This window comes from Channa argus, chromosome 18 (genome assembly GCF_033026475.1).
Source record: "Channa argus isolate prfri chromosome 18, Channa argus male v1.0, whole genome shotgun sequence".
NCBI lineage: Eukaryota > Metazoa > Chordata > Actinopteri > Anabantiformes > Channidae > Channa > Channa argus.
In genome coordinates, this window is record NC_090214.1 from 3530821 (window position 1) to 3547693 (window position 16873).

A 16873-nucleotide genomic window follows, 5' to 3' on the forward strand; every position below is an offset into this window, starting at 1 on the left:
GTGAATGGGTGAATAAGAAGCAGTGTAAAGCGCTTTGAGTGCCAATAGGTAGAAAAGCGCTATATAAGTGCAGAACATTTACCTTTGCAGCTATAACAGCTCCAACTCTTCTGGGAAGGCTTTCCACAAGGTTTAGGAGTGTGTTTATGAAATACATAGTACACAGTGCTCACAAGCTTCGCTCTAATTCATCCCAAAGGTGTTCTATCGGGTTGAGGTCAGGACTCTGTGCAGGCCAGTCAAGTTCTTCCACACCAAACTCACTCATCCATGACTTTATGGACCTTGCTTTGTGCACCTGAATTCATTTATTTGGATGGGTGAGCGAATACTTTTGGCAATATAGTGTATGTACAAAATGTAGATATGCACAGGAAATGTTAAATATACAGGTTATCAAAAGCATAATGATGAATAAAATTATTGTGCAGATTTTTTATTTTCTCCTTTACCTTCAAATTCACTTTCTAGGTAAATTCATATACTGCACACAGACTGGATGTATCACAGCCCAGTGGTTGTAATCTGGCTGTGAAGCATCTGCTTTGACAGTCATGCTCCACAATCCAAGACTGCACGGTGAAAATCTCTTAGTTGACAACATGTTTTCATGTGTCTCTTCAAAAGCAGCTTCTCAGGAATCAAGATATTTATAGTGACCCACTTTGTCACCCTTCATTGCCATACCTCCACCCCCAGTTCTTTGAATGATTGCGTTTTCCTTGAACGGGCTTCACTATTTGTTAATGCCAACATGGGTCTGTCTGAGACTACTCGATGTACCCGGTGACCCATCGGTCTGATGGCTCTGCTGGTACTGACAGCTTCAGGATCTTGTCCATGGCGTGAAGAAACGCCTAACGTGTCCACAGACTGGCATGAGTTAATGTCTGGACAAGTATAACAGTTGTAACTTGTAAATTTGAACTTTATGCACCGTTTGAATATGTACTTCTAGTTTTAACTTCTTCATTGATCCCTGTGATGATGGTGTCGCTGTTACTTCAGGTGCTGGACAAACTTTGGCTTCACTTTCTTGCCTGAAAACAGTCCTAGATAGCTGTCATATTAATGAAAATATATATTTAAGTGAATGTGCTAATGTCTCAAGGTAAAAATATTCAATACAGTATTTAAATATAGTAACAGTACAGTGTTCAGTTTTAGTAAAAGGACACGTTATCTGCAAAATGTACCATAAATGTAAAAGTTCTGCTCCTGCAGATTGGCTCTTCATACATTTATGTTATTTTTCACACTAAATGGTCAGAAAACAGAAAAAAGTTGTTCTCTCCTTGAATCTGTACATGAAAACAGAAAGTTTATTTATGACGGACATGTGAAACAAACCTGGACTAGACTTTTACATTCACGTTATCATCAGCATTAAGCCCGACAGCATTTAAAACACCTTCTTTTATCAGTAAGTCAGTTGTATTTCGAAATGACTTTTACCGGAATACTCTTAAAAGCATGTACTTGATACTTGCTCATTTTATTGTGTTGTACTTCTACCACCTCTGCTAGCACTAAGTGATTAGAAATACTTATGAATAATGCATGAATATTATCAGAAGGGACCAAATATATTTTAATGGTTTTGCTGGTTTTTGCAAAACAATGTAAGAGTAGTTGTGTTTTGTTTTACTTTAAAAGGGACACATGGCTAAAAAAAGCTGCATACATACTGAATGTAGCAAATAAACTAATAATAATATTCTAATATGATCATATTCTGATGCATAGTTAGATGGAGATATCTATAAATCAGAAAGTAGGATATTTGTTGAGGGATGAAATATGAAGCAGAAAATGTAAAATGCCTTCCACAGTTAAAATGGAGATCTGCTGTATTTGTGTTATTACTTTTACTCCTTAAGTTGAAGTATTTATACTCTCCATGCACTCTGCATGTTGGTGCTGCTGTGGCTGCACTGGGAGGACACTAGGGCCGCACGGACACCGAGCCGCCTGCCACCGAAGTGTGAAGTTCACACTGACACCTACAGTAACTTAGTGATCGGCTCAGCACCTGTGCACAGCACGGCCCTCACATGCACTATTCCATATGTATTTACACTGCGTTATTGAAGAACAGACCCAAAGATATGAGTGGACCCTCAGCAGAGCAAAGTGCCTCATTTTCTGTTGAACCACGAAAGGTAAGTTCAACACACGGGCTGGTTTGAGGATTGATAAGAAGTTACTTTCTATTACATTTGTAATATAAATTTAAATGAGCTACATATACAAACAACCAACTGCTCGAGTAACATGTTACTTATCAAAGAGCTAAAAAGATCATTTTTAGTTGGGTCAACTTTTACCTAAAATTGACAACTGCTGACAATAAAATTCTCTTCTAGCTCTTTGTCTCCACGAAAGTACAGATGCTATAAAGTCCTGGACTTTTTATAGAAAAGTCGGAGATTTCGTGTGTTCAAATAACCGTCCTGTGTCCTCAAATGTGAACACAAGCTGCCTTTACTAAGTCCACAGCTGAGACGGTAACCAGGTATTTTACTTGTATCATCTGTGCAGCTCCTGTTGGATGTGTTGTGGTGGTGGCACAGATTCAAAGCCTGCCACCAGGGGGCCGTCTGAAGTCTCAGCCCAAGAACAGTCAATGAATGCTGCTGAGATTGTTGAGTAAGATGTTTGCCTTCACTGTGTGGTCATTGTTTTCTGGTCGGAGAGGTGTTTGTACGCAGTTTGACTCTACAAAAGCCCAACTGGAAGCAAATCCCAATCTTGTAATGAGCCTAAAGCAGAGTGAGGTGCAGTGTTATAGCCTCCGGCACACTGACAATGATCATGGGGGTCACGGCTAAGTTCACTTTTTTGTTCTTGTTGAAAAGTTCATTAATCAGAGTTAAACAATGAGTTTTTTATTTTATTTTACAGTGTAGTCTTTCATTTTAAGAAAGGGGATCTTTTAGAGTGGTACAATGATCCTTTAAGTAAAGGAATTTATAAAAACTGCCTTGCATGTACATTTTAGTATTGGCAATGTTATTTAAGGAAAATCTATAAGCAAGAAGACTTTTTTTTAATAAACCAGTTATGTTTGTTATGTCTAGTGGAAGCTTGATTTAGAAAGGAATAAAGCTGTCGAGTAAACGTATATTAATCACTCTGAACTGTAGAAGAGCAGATGATGGAAAAACTAAGACAGTTGTTTGTATATGTTTAACAAGTGAACATGGTTCTTCAATTAACTACAACTCAGAGACTTGACGTTGCAGGAAATGTCGCATTAGTGTGTTGCTTGGTACAAAGTACATTTAACTTGAAATTATTTTGTTGTATTAAATAGTAATTCTACTAATTTATTTTTTTAAAGTTGTGTAAGTCTACTACACTTAATACGCATCTGTACTGTAAGTACAAATACAACTCCTGATGAGCATTGAAGGATTTACAGTTTGCAGTAATACGCAGCTGAAAAAATAAGTCAAGTGACAGAAAAAGGAATTGATCGTTTTAAGCTTCCTTTGCCTGGTGATAGTAAAGTCAAACAATGTTGTAAAAATGACCTTCTGACTTTTGCGAGCAAACTATTAGCGAATCAGTGATGACGGCTGCGGCCCCTCGACGCCTTTATAGTTCACAGCCTCACTTCTGTGGCCTGTTGTCAAAGGTCAGATCCTCCAGCTAACACACAGTCAGATCTGAGTCCTGTCTAAATAAACTAGGAGCTGAATGAGGAGGTGCTAAGTGGTTTTTCATCAAGCCCCCATTACTTTATAATTCACCAAGTTGACACTTTGACCCCTGGAGTCAGGGCACGGCCTCTGGGGGGGGGGAGATGAAAGGGTCATGGTGGAGAGATGGAAGTGATATAATGTCGGTGTGATGTAGAGAGAGGGAGGGGATGGGGGGGAGTGTGGGAGGGTGGACCGTGGCCAATGATCGCAAGCAGAATAACTAAAGTAGAGATTTCATGGAATCGGTTCTACTCTGTCCACGGGCCCATATGTGAGCGCGTGAGGACGGAGGATGAGCGGAAGATCTGCAAAGCCGGATATGAAGCCAATGGTGATGAAGTGCAGCCAGGTGGTTTAGTCCATTTATTAATTGTGTTCATTAGTCCGGGTCGTTTCGTGCATGCGTCAGCGGGTGGTACAGGCCGACAGCCGGGTTTAGATTAAAGCCTCGATCACCTTTTGTCTTAAACATGATAAAGAAATCCGAGATCCTGCAATAGCGGAGGCTGAGGAGGAGCCGAACTCACGGGACGCATGAATTATCGTCGGTACCTCACGTTTCCGTCCCTTCATGTGCTCGAACGGAGGTGTGCGGAGGAGAGAGCGATTTGAGCCAGCAGCCGATGCCCGGAGGAGACGGCAGCAGCCTGTGTGCAGGCAGCTGTGGACGACGGGGAGGTGGTACCCGAGTGCCGGTGTTCGTTATCTGGGAAGTAACTCCGGAGGCGCGTCGCTGAGGTATGGGCTGCGCTCCCAGTATCCACGTCTCTCAGAGCGGGGTGATCTACTGCCGAGACTCAGACGAATCCAACTCCCCCCACCAGACCACCACCATCTCCCAGGGCACCGCGGCCACGCTCCACGGGCTCTTCATCAAGACCGATGCGGCCGAGACCATCCCCTCCGTCATCACCTACCAGAACCGCCACTCGCGCAACAACTCGCACCGCGATCGCAAGGAGAACAGCGGGGGACACATCTGCATCGAGGCCGAGACGCAGACCAGCCACACCAGCGTCAAGGTACAGCACGGGCACGGCACGGCGCGGCGCGGCACGGCGCGTTTAGACCAAGCATACACGGTGTACTGGCACAGGCACCGCAACATCACTGGGTCGTGAGTGGAAATCGCACGTGCGGAGGCCTGTTTGTTTGCTTGTTGGTGTGTTATCAGGGGAGGCCCGAGCCTGCGGGGACGAGGCGAATTGTGTCCCGGCAGCTCATCCGGTTCCCCCCCTCATTCATGTTCTTTCTCGCACCGAGCCAGCAGCGGCTGTCAGCTTGCAGCAGGGAGGACAACTCGATGTTGTGTAACGTGTGATGTAACCGCGGTTCATTAATGCTTCTCTTAAAGATGCGTGCAATAACTGACAGGTGGGTTTCTGAGCCTGCGTGAAGCGTCTCAATTAAACTTTTCTACATTAATGGATTTATAAGCAAACGTGAAGACATGTTGAGCATCGGTCAGTGGTTGACTGTCTCCTACATCAGGACATAGTTTATACTGTTACAACTACCATCGTTTGCTCTATATATGGATATAATAAGCATTTCACAAGATGAGGAATAGTTGTTGGCAAATACTTTAGTAAATACTTTAGAATGTAGTTAAACACAGTTGGTGTGTTTATGAGCCTTTCAAATAGTGAGAACTAATCAAGTACATCTACTTTTTTGGGGCCTTTTGTTTTTTTTTACTTTGAGCATTTCCATCTTCTGATGCTGTTTACTTCAGTTTTACTACATTCCAGAGACAGCTACTAGTCATACTTTTCACTCCACTACTTCTCAGAATTGGACTCGTATTAAAAATATTCCATCAAATTGTGAGACAAATTTTCCGTATTTCTACAATGTGGTTTTAGTACTTCTAGTTAAGTAAATGCTCTAGCATCACTGGCCATCATGTAAATGTTTTACACAGTTTACAGTATATGTCAAAGAGGGAATGTTAAAGTAAAGCGTACCTGCCAAAACGTGCTCTGTGAAGAACACCACAGGTGTTACTTGACTCTTTGACCTCGTCAGACTGTTTTCCCTCTCCATGCACCTTCAGAAGTACGTGACGCTGTCTCCGAAATCCCTTGTTTGCGTTTCTCTATCAGCTCTGTCAAGAGTCGGTAAAACCTTCAGTCTGTGTGTGTGTGTGTGTGTGGTTTCAGACTATTGTTTATCGCCAAGTACGACCCCGCAGCCCCTCACATGGCCTTTCAGATACCTAGTACAGTGTCAGACGTGCCCGCGGTTGGTCTGGTGTGTGTGTTTGTTTGTCAAAGGATCATCTGTGCTTTGAGTTTATTCTTAAACGTAACCACACAAAGCATCGTTAGGCTTCAGATTGTTGTTCCTGTTGGAGGTTATAGGTCAAGGTAAGATGTAATAGGCTGTAACCTAAAAATCCGGTTGTTTGACAGAAATAAAATCCTGTCTCATTGTGAATTCAACCGCATCTTAAGGTTTTCCTCTGCAGAAGAAGTTAATGGGGACAAAGACAACTCGAGAAGTTTTTATGTCCAGAAGCTTTAACACACAAATCAACTTAGTTGTGTGTTGTTAAGTCATTGTGCAGATGTTTTTATCCAAAGTGACTTACAAGTGAAGGACGCGCTTTGGGGTTCCGATCTTGGCCAAGGACACTTTGACGTGTAGATTGAAGGAGCTGGGGATTGAACTGCCGACCCTGCAGTCGGTTGGACAGGATGCGTTCATTTCCTGAGCCACGGTGGCACAGGTCCAGTTTCTCATTAAAATACGTGGGGGATTCTCTTATAGGTTATTAAATCAGATGATTGATGCATGTAAATGAGAACATGACACAAACACACTTGCTCAGCAGTTTTCTGTCGAGAGTTTGGAGACTCAGAAATCCACCCAGGAAGATCCTAAAGTTGCACACGCATCTTGTCGCATCATTTGTGTCCTTTTTACTTGTTGACGGATGTCTCCCGTGGGGGGAGCGTGCGAGCAGATATTTACGAGGCTGATATTTAGGATCAGACCCCAGAGGATCTCTTTGTGTTTTGTTAGGAAGCAGTGTAGCATATGACTGTGTCATCATCCGCTCAGAGCACATTAACCCACTCAGGCATGAATGAAAGTTGGACAGTTTTACTTAATAGTTTGGTGGGTTTGTTTGTTTTGTTTTTTTCTCACCATTTTATTTCAAAAAGCCTGAAACATTATTGCTGACTGAGATTGAATGGCCCTGTTCATGCTCCTAACATTAATGTGTTGCATATACTTGTCTTGTTGGGCCCCAATATGGGAGAAAACTGGCACTGGGGGATGCTGGTGTGGTGGCCTGGACAGACATGTCTCCAGGCCGTCTGTCACACATTTACTGACTCATAAGGACATGCAGTCAATGAATTCGCAGTTTCTCAGCGTTGACGGTTCTGTCGTCTGAAAAATAATCTTAGCACAGCTCCTTTAACCTGCAGCAACGTGGTGCTAAGACTTTGAATTCAGGGCCAGCGACAAAGAAAACGATGCGTTTTCCTCTCGGGGAGGGCTTAAGGTGACACAGATCCTCTCGTCATGATTTAAAGAAACTGCCGACACGCACCAACTCCTACATAAAAACGCTGATACTCGCACTGTGACAGAAAAATGTGCGTTTTTTAATTTTTTTTTTTAATTTTGTGACTGTCTGCACCAAAGCTCAGTGTACTGAATGCTGATTCTTCGCTTTCCACACTAATTCGCTTTCAGTGTCTTCTCCCTGTCTTATCTTTTTAGCGTCCTATGTACCGGAGTTGTTGGATGCTCTGGTGTGTTTAAGAAAATAAATCCTTTATCCTGCACAGTTAGAGATGGGCGGGGACTAAGCTCAACCTAACGAGACACACCTGAGCTCATAGGAGACCAGGTTCAGGCTGTGCACAGCTCTTCGTTTCTCAGAAATCGGACTGAATTCGAATAGATTCTCCTCCTGTTTACTACTATGCAGTCAACAGGACACTTTGTGTGTGTTATTTAAGTTAGAGATTTCACATCATTGAACAATAAAACGAAACACACACACTGAAGCCACATAAAGAACTACTGCAAGCCAAAAGTACAAAGTACAAGTGGCGTCACCAATTGCGTGTGTTTACACTGTGGTTTGTCTGACATCATCGCGATGGTGAAATAACGGTTTGGTCAACGGCTTAAGATGGTGAATACCAGTTAAGCCGGTTAACCGTGCACTTTAAATGCATTTAGAAAGGAGCCAGAAATGTAAACCAAGCGATTTGTGTTCGTCACCACTGCGGTGCTGCAGTAAATGTGCGAGGACACAATAGTTTAACGTGACATGAGCCGTTTTCCTATTTTATCATGCGAGCGTGGACAGAGAGGTTGATTTTTGAAAGGAGCAGTGACGATGCACGTTGTTTGAAACAGTCAGTGTTTTCAGTGAACTTAGTGAGGACTTGGTCTGAGCCCGGATGCAGGAAGGGGGCATGTGAGACTAGGAATGTCTTCCAGGCTCTGCAGTGGAAAATAGTTTAGATGTTGGACGGGGACAGCTGTTTACATGCAGACAAGTTCCTGTAGGTGTGTGTTTACATGCATGTTATTTCTGAAGCACAGTCTGAATTTTGTTTCCATGTTCTTTTTTTTTTTTTGCAAGATTTTATTTAGCATTTGGTTATTTTTAAAGTCTGTTGCGGATGAGAGGTGCCAAGGATGGTTGCACTTGTGGATCTGATTTAGTTTTTTGGAAAATGGAAATCGGTGTGTGTTGTGCTGCAGAGACTAGTTGAAACTAACTGAGATTCTGCAGAATTTCAGCAAAACAAAACAAGATTCATGCAGCATCGCTGGGGAATAACCACTGATGACAAACTGCTTAGTAATCAGGGTGTCTCTTAAACTCGGACACTCCTTCCAATAGTCACTGTGCTGGGTGGGTGTGGTTTCTGCTCAGTTTATGAGACGCCCAGGCACCACTTTGTTGCAGCTCATGGACACTGAAGTTCACAATTTTGCGCAATGCATAAAAAAATCATCTGCACAAAAATTTTTCAAAAGGTTAAAAACTGACCGCCCAAAACGGAGACTCAGTCGACCGTTGCTGTACGTTAACGGCGTACACTGATGGCCTCTACGGTGGAGCGTGATCTTCAAATCTGAACACTGAAGTCAAGAAATCTGCCCGCATCACCGCGTTAACCCCTGTCCAAATATCAGCTGATTAGTGAAAGCTTATCACGTCTAAACGCTAAGGGACAGAACTGCAGCAGTGTGCAGACGGAGACTGACCTCACGTCCATCTAGGCGCTACAGAAGGCCACCTGCACGGCAGATAAGACGAGGCCTTGTTGCAAGGACTGTAATTCCCGTGAACCTGAAGGCCTGCTGTCACCAGCGACGTGTAATGCAATGCGATGAAAGCACGCTGCTCGGCATTTTTCAGGCATTATCCAAAACGAATAAGTGGTTTCCACCGTTAGCTCAGACACAGATAAAAGTGACACCGTGCGTCAGCTCGAGAAGATTTTAGCCCTTGGTCTTAAAGCCACAATAACGTCACGCTGTATCATTCCCTGATCTCTAAACAGTCGGCCGCGTCTCTGAGTTTGAGAAACACACAGTCAATACACCCGTTTGTCACTTACTCAAAATGATTAGACGTTGGCCCGTAAGTGTAAACACGTCTTTCAGTTCTCCAGCCATACTGTAAACCAACTTGTCATTTTTATCATCTACAGTCAGTGTAAACAGTGCAAACACCTTCAAAAGATTTCATTAAACACACCGTAACTTTGTTACGATAATTGCATTCTGAAGCATAAACTGCACTATTATACGTGCAATGAAGTGATGGTGCAGGCCTCCACAATCAAAGCGTGTTTAATATGTGTCATAACAACGTGTATGCACTATATGCAATGACATGATTTACCTGGGCCCCAGTGACTGAGGGTTTGTTTACACAGCACCTTTCAAAGCCAACATAACAAAGATCTTCACCGAAACAAAGACAATGCAATTGGCCAGAAGCGACGCCAAGGGAAAGGCAAGTGAAGCTTTTAGCAAGTTGGCAGCAACACAACAAAATCACAGCTTCTCAGACTGAAGCGTGCCTTGCTCAGGGGGACACATGAGAGTTGAGGGGATTGGAGGGGGGTGCAGAGAGAGAGAGAGAGAGAGAGAGAGACTGTGAGGCAGAGATGCAAATGCTCGGTGGTGGTTATACAAAAAAAAAACTAGTTACCGTAGTTTGGTCGATCAACTTGTTCTCACCGTCCACAGTTGGAGCTGCCGCAGTGGCTTCAACGCCTCATAGCTTGGTCAAAACTCAACATGCAGACGTCCAGTGACTGAGATTTTCATTGTTCGACAATCTTTGAATCAACTTAGAACTAATAGAAAGACTCTTTACTATTCATCAACTTTCCAGTTTCTCAAGGATTTCATGGGCAGCACTTTTAAATAAAATTGCAATGTGTATGCGTATAGTTCGATAACATTGATAACGTTATGCAAATAATGTAGACACTGCAAATAATTTAGACACTTTGAGACTTATTATTAGTCCCAAACTGGCTCAGTTGATAGAGCTGTCACCCGTGAATATCAGGGTCCGTGGTTTTATTTCCAATTCCTCCTGGTTATAAGTGCCTCTGGCCAACACACTAAACTCCCAGTAGCACCTTGAATGTAGCAGCTGTCTCCAACAATTTCCCATGGGGATCAATAAAGTGGGGAGAGGAGAGAGAAGAAAAAAAATTTAAAAAAAGCTTCTGTCATTATGATATTTTCTTCATGTTTCATTCTCTGTCTCACTCTGTGCAAAAGTTTCCTCACGCAGTTGTTCAGAATATCAGGGATTATCCCAGATTTTGCAGATTGGTTGTGAGTGAGTGTAAAATCCTGGAGGGACAGACTTTGTTTTTTTTTTTAAAGGTGTTTATTAGAACCAACAGGTAACTTTATAGCTTGCTTAAGCAGGTTTGTTTTTTTTTTATCGTGCTTTTTTTATCAAAGGTGTTTCACTGTGGTTCAGAACCTCTATCTTTTCTTCATCTCTCACCCACACAGGTCATGGTCCGTTTACTCTATCCCTCATCTTCCTCCTCTTTACTTCCCCCATCCTGCCCTACTTAGTTATGCGACGCTGTGGGCTTCACCCAGCACGTCCTTCATCATCTTCCAACGTCACTGGCTGCTCTGACTCCAGCAGTGATTGCTGACCTTCCCACCGTCCTTCCTGTGCTGTTTCACATCTGGCTGTGTCGTCCTCAGTTTCTCTTGAAGCCGGCCCTTAAACTAAACAATAAACGCTATTTGGAGTCTGATGCTCCTTGTGTTTTTGACTGACTTGACAGGCCTCTTCTTCAGCACTTCCTTGAGTCATCTGTCTCCTGACCTTTTTGCCCTCATTATGATCACTAGCAACAAAAAAAGGATTCCAGCTCGGGTTTCTGAGAACCTCTTCATATGTACATGTAAACAGCTGTGACGTGAGGTCTCTATGACTGTGACAACACAGTCTTGCAAGTCTGAATTTATAAACAAACTACCGACTCGGGGGGGGGGGGGGGGGACATCAAGGCGCCAATTGACGACACAGTTTTCCTGTAAAAAGCGGCTCCATCACCCTGATGTCTTTGTTCTTAAAACCAACCAAACCACTATGTTTGCACAGTTGGAGTCCCACGAATTTCACTGCTTAGGACTGAAAGTATTGTCACACCAGCCGCCATCTTGGCACCATCGTAAGAGACCTCATCCACCTCCTTTAGTGCCTGGGACCAAAACGGGTGCAGTTTTAACAGGTACCGGCCTTCCCACATGGCAGCGAGTCCGTGGGTCATATGAGAAGGAGCAACGACCTAGATGGCTGCTGAAGGGCAGCTTCATTGATTGTCGTCATCCGAACAGATGACGTCCTGTAAGTCCTTGTACAGAGGAGGCTGGAGTCTTGGTCGATTTGCTGCTCAGAACTCTTAAGGATGAAATCATCTCAAACTCCCCCCTAGGTGATGTCGTCTGGAGGAGTTTTTAAGCTGCAAGCAGAAGATTTTAATTTGGCTACTTTATAAAGTTACAGTAAATGAGACTGTGGCCTTTGAAAGAGAAGCCTGTATGCACTTTCCAGATTTGAGCTCACGTTTTTATCTATTGTAAACAGTAACGTCGGGGCGAAGGAAAACAATAAATTTTGTTCAAATATTGATGCAGCTCCGGACTGACAAAGGAAAAGAATCGAAACGGTCGGGGGGCTAGAGAAAAGAGGGAGAATGGAGACGGTAGACTTTTTAAGGTCAAGCTTTAAGCAAACCTCTAGAGAGAAGCTTAAATAAAAATCCTGTACAGTACATGCATTTTATGACATATTATTTAATACTCTTTCAAAAATGAGCTTTTTTTTTTTGTTGTTTTTTTTTTTTTTTTTTTGTTTCACAACCCTTTGCTCTCCCTTATCTAACATTTCTTTAACCCACGCAACCATGCCGCCCTCGTTCGTCTGCAGCCTCTGTGGCTCATAAAGCCTTCAGACGGCTTAACTTGTGAAAATATTGTGTTAAGATGAATTAACCTGTTTTCTTCTTTATCTCATGATCTTAGACAAAAATCTAGCTTATCTACTATATGATAAACGCTAAAGTCTTTTCACAATAAAAAAATAAATGATGCTTCTTCTTAAAGCTTCTAACTGTAAATTGTTCTGCTTGCATTTACAGCACACAAACAGCCTTTACACACCTGTCAAGCTGTTGCTCTCATGGTGCTTCAGCAGCTTTGTCTTCTTGTCTGTTGTCATTTAGGATTTTCAGGGGGAAACTCCAGACCCCTGCACAGGAGATGCTGCACACAGTATCACTGAGCTAACCGTGCCATATATTTCAATGGCATGAAAACACATAGGGTTTTTTTTTCCCCCTGCAGGTTATGGAATTTTATTTTAGGCCCCCAAAAGTCTCTGACTGTGGCGGTTAGTTAGGGGCTGGTAGTGGCTGGTTGAGGCTGCCTGTGGGTTGGAGTGTGTCCACTTTAAGCTTAATCACCAGTGACAAATAATACTGTAATGATGGGTTGTTGAGTCACACCAACTCCTGTTTACCTCTCTGCTTTAGTCATGCATCTTCTGTGAGTACAGTTTGTGCATAGCAGGAATTGTTCTGAACTAAAATCCCCCTTTCTTTATCTGCTCTCTCTTTTTTTTTTTCCCCTTTTCTTTTTCCCCTCTTCTTAGCAGCAGAAATACATTAATCTGAAACATTCCCCTCTGGGTTATGAGTGTGTGTTTATGAACATGTCCCTTGCAAAAATCACTCCTTTTTTTTTTTAATAGACCTTTTGAATGAGAAAAATAACTCAATCTGCTCAAAAAAAAAAAATAGCTGATGGTTTTTTTTTTCTTGGGCATGACACGCAGCGCTAATGTGGTGTCTGCCATGATACCGTATGATGTGGTACACAGCTGATTCACCGGGTGTCTCAAGTGTGGTGTAAGCATGTGTGTGCATGCATATGCTCAAAGGTTGCACATGTAGCTGATGTTGCTTATTCACACCAGAATGACGCATGTGTTTAAGAAGCTCCAGAAGCTGCCGAGATGAGCTGCAAAAACACACACATATAAAGCACGGTTTGTGTGGGATGCTCCTGCAGGAGGATTATGTAAGTAAACCTGTGAGATCTGTGTCTGCCTGCTAATACCTTTTTAAGAGGTTTGCAGTGGGCCGCTACCATTGCGGACCGTTAATACTACGCGTAAATGTCCATGTTTGCAGAGCAGCAGAGAGGATCTCAAAATCCGAAGCAAAGAACCCAAATGTTTGGATATTTGTTGTTGTAGGGGGTTATTGTTTATTTTTACTCCGGCTGTCTTACAGCTCTATGGACTGGAGGTAAGACAGATTAAAAGTGCAACAGAGGCAGACAGGTCGTGCACAGAATATGTTTCTGGACATCAATGGGAAAATGGTAAGAAGGGTTCACGGCTTTTTTTTTTTTCTTTTTTTTTTTTGGTGTGTGTGTGTGTGTGTGTGTGTGTGTGTGTCTCCTTGTGACAGTTATTCATTCACCCTTTCTCATCTGTCACCTGCAGGTTTCAGCTACAGAAGAATGTGTCGGACCTATGAGACTGACTCAAGAGCCAATTCAAGTAAGTGGGGAAACAGACTGTGTAACATCTGGAATCAGGTCACTCGCAACAAGTGTTTGAACAAGTGTCATTTTAATAGGATCATTACAAAATTGTTTAATCTGAATTGTAGACAATGATTGGAAAACATCACCTAATTAGACAACTTAGATTAGATTTTGTAGGAAGTTTGTTTACTTAATTCAGTCAAATTGGATTTTCTCTTCCCCTTTGACATAACTTTCAGTTGTGCCGACTTGGTGTTTTTCCAAATGTGCCCGAATGCAACACTAGAGATAATGCAAGTTGCAACAACTGAGTGAAAATCTTTCCTCTATTGCCGCTAACACGTAATAAGACACTTCAACTAAGTGACCCTGTCCACCCCCTGTGACTTTGTACAGTTAGTAAAGTCTCATGATTTCATAGGCCGATTCACCAGCTATTGTTTTTCTTGTACACATACTGCGAAAACCAGTCACATCAGTTTGAAGTGCGTCAGAAGTCACTGACCTAAACATGTTGCCCTGTGGGAGAATGCGTGTCGTTCGTGTGAAACAACCTCCTGTTAATACCAGCCATTAGGAGACATCATGGCAACCTTCTGTGTTCTTCTTCTGTGCACAACCCTTAGACATTTTAGGGAGGTTGCACTTCTGCACACGACCGCTCGGGCAGAATCGGATCACAGCAGCAGAATGTTTGAATCGCCACAACAAAAGCGCTGAGTGTTGACGAAAAACATTGTTGAGCTTGTTCACAACTATCCACATCTCTGGTCCTGCCATTTATACTGTGGCTATGATGGGAACATGGTCTGTTTAACGGTCGCCATGGCTCCAGGTTATGTTGTTTATGTGCACACACACACACACACAAAGTACAGAACAAAGTATATGAACCGATTCCATTGTTCTGTTCATCTGTTTATCTGAAGCTAAATTAGCTTTAACAGCTTGAGTTATTAAAATCCATGTTGTTCTTTAATTTCAAAATACTTTATCCTTCATCTTGATGTTTCTGGCCTAGTTTATAAATGTATAAATTCCAATTATGGATGGATTTAGATCTTTTCCTCGTTTTTCCAGATATGGAATCCATCCTAACAACTGTACAAAACTGTTGTTTTTTTATTAGCTGTACATTCGTGGATCTGAGAGGATAATGCGCATGTGTGAATGTCCCACTTTGTCCTGCTGGGATGTCCTCTTGCCTGTCCAGACCTTGGGAATATTCCAAGGTTGAAGTAGGGTTGACTCGGGGATTGTCTGTGCTCATCCTCCTCTGGCTGGGGATTAGGCCATGTGTTAGTCAGATTTGTCCTTATGTAACGAAGAGCTCCTGGAGGTTGTCTGCTGGGTTGACAATACCACAGAGCATTCGTCTGTTCTGGCAGTTCTTACATAAAGAACCAGCCACTTTATTAGGTCCATTGTTGTTGTACAGTAGTCATGTTCATGCTCAGCTACAGTGGCGTCCTCGTTCCCTACGCCGGGAATCTCTGGCAGCGTGTGAACAGGTGGAGGGACCTGGGGATTTATTTAAAAGCCTTCTAAGACCTCATCTGATGCCCCATAAAACCCTTAAATGGCTCTCCCACCCCCCCACCCCCCCGAAAGCAGAGCGCTCAAATTGTACCTCCAGCCTTCGCCTGGATCCGCGACCTAACACAACCCTTCTCCTGTTTCACCCCTTTCGCTGGGACAGAGAGAGAAAATGCTCTGCAGGAGAGAGTTGTATTTTGTGAGTTTTCCTTGACGTTTACGGTTATGGCCCCACTCTCCTGGAGAGCGTCAGCCTCTCCAGTTTCCTCCTCCTTCAGCTTATCAAATGATTGATGTGTTTCGCTCGTTGCACAGATAAGTGGAAGCTAAAGCGGCACATGTGGTGTTTATTACATTTTCCATAAGTTTGCTTCCAGCCTCGAAAAATCCCAAAGTTTTTCCCAGTTACTCCCTGGGCTGAGACGAAATCATCAATACTGACTTAGTACCAGCAATTCTTTTAATTATTATCATTGAAAATCAGGATTCCGCAAATTTACTGCTTTCAACTTTTCAAATGTAAACGTCTACCGAGTCTTTTACAATAGAAAACTTCGTCCTTTCTTTGTCTTTTGGACAACACAAACTATCTCAGTGTGGACATTTGACTATTTTCTGCATTGTGAACAGAAAATTAGTCAGTTAATCAAGCAACCTGCAAAATGATTCACCTTCAAAACGCTGGCCGTCCAACTTCGTAGCTAAGTAAAGTTAATGCCCAGGTTAACTTAAAGGATTCAAACGATTAATTTTGTTTTACCTTGGTTGGACCTAAGGTGGTGGGTGGGTGGGCCTCTGGGTTAACAGCTGTAGAGACTGCACAGAAGATCATACTGTAGTATGCCAAATAAATGTCAGGTAGGCTTTTATAAAATATGAAAGCTTCATTCTTCATCCATAATCTTGATCCAAGTAGTATTGCACCTAACATGTATTTAAATAATTATTAGATCTGCTGATTGAGTTTATTTCAGTCTTCCTCCTGGACCTTCACCCTCAGACTGTGTCATGCTCCCACGCTGATGGAGGGCTCAGACATTAGTTAGCCTGGTGACACCTCTCAGTGTTCGGGGAATCTCCCATCACCAGGCGGCATCTGGACTGCGCTGTGCAAACATGCAGATTAACCTGTGAACTCTGGAAATGTGAGTCGGCTCCCAGCAGAAGTCGGGGACGTGTCTTCATACAAACCATGAAACCAATAAGGGACTTTGCCGTTTGTGCAGCTAAATACGATGACATTTAAAGTACGCATTTACTTTAAGGACTCTGCAACTGGGAAACTGTGTAAACGTGCGTGTGTGTGTGTGTGTGTGTGTGTGTGTGTGTGTGTGTGTGTGTGTGTGTGTGTGTGTACGTGTTTACGAGCCATGTGCTTAAATATGTTTGACCGTGTGTCAGGTATCAAGACCAATGGCCCCTCCTATCAGGCTCACCGCTGGTGACATTTGGGTGGCAGGTCAGACGTGTGTGCGATTGGCGTCGTCCCCGGGTTGACTGGATGCCGCGTGTGTGGAATTTCACGTGCTAGCGCCATGGTT

The 16873-nt window shown here is 43.0% G+C and overlaps 1 protein-coding gene across 4 annotated transcripts in view; it reads left to right on the top strand.

The window, feature by feature from the left end:
- Positions 1-1339: 1339 nt before the first annotated feature.
- The window catches only part of pde8b (phosphodiesterase 8B), a 41939-nt gene continuing 26405 nt past the window's right edge, over positions 1340-16873 (top strand). Inside the window, exons 1-2 of one of the 4 annotated variants that reach the window (XM_067483873.1) lie at positions 1340-2162; positions 13753-13809. In XM_067483873.1, coding sequence (XP_067339974.1) covers positions 2055-2162; positions 13753-13809 — 165 coding nt within the window. In that variant the 5' untranslated portion in view covers positions 1340-2054. Of the gene's footprint in view, positions 2163-3655; positions 4730-12102; positions 13629-13752; positions 13810-16873 lie in introns of those variants that run through there. The other 3 variants (XM_067483872.1, XM_067483874.1, XM_067483875.1) reach the window with 3 other exon arrangements.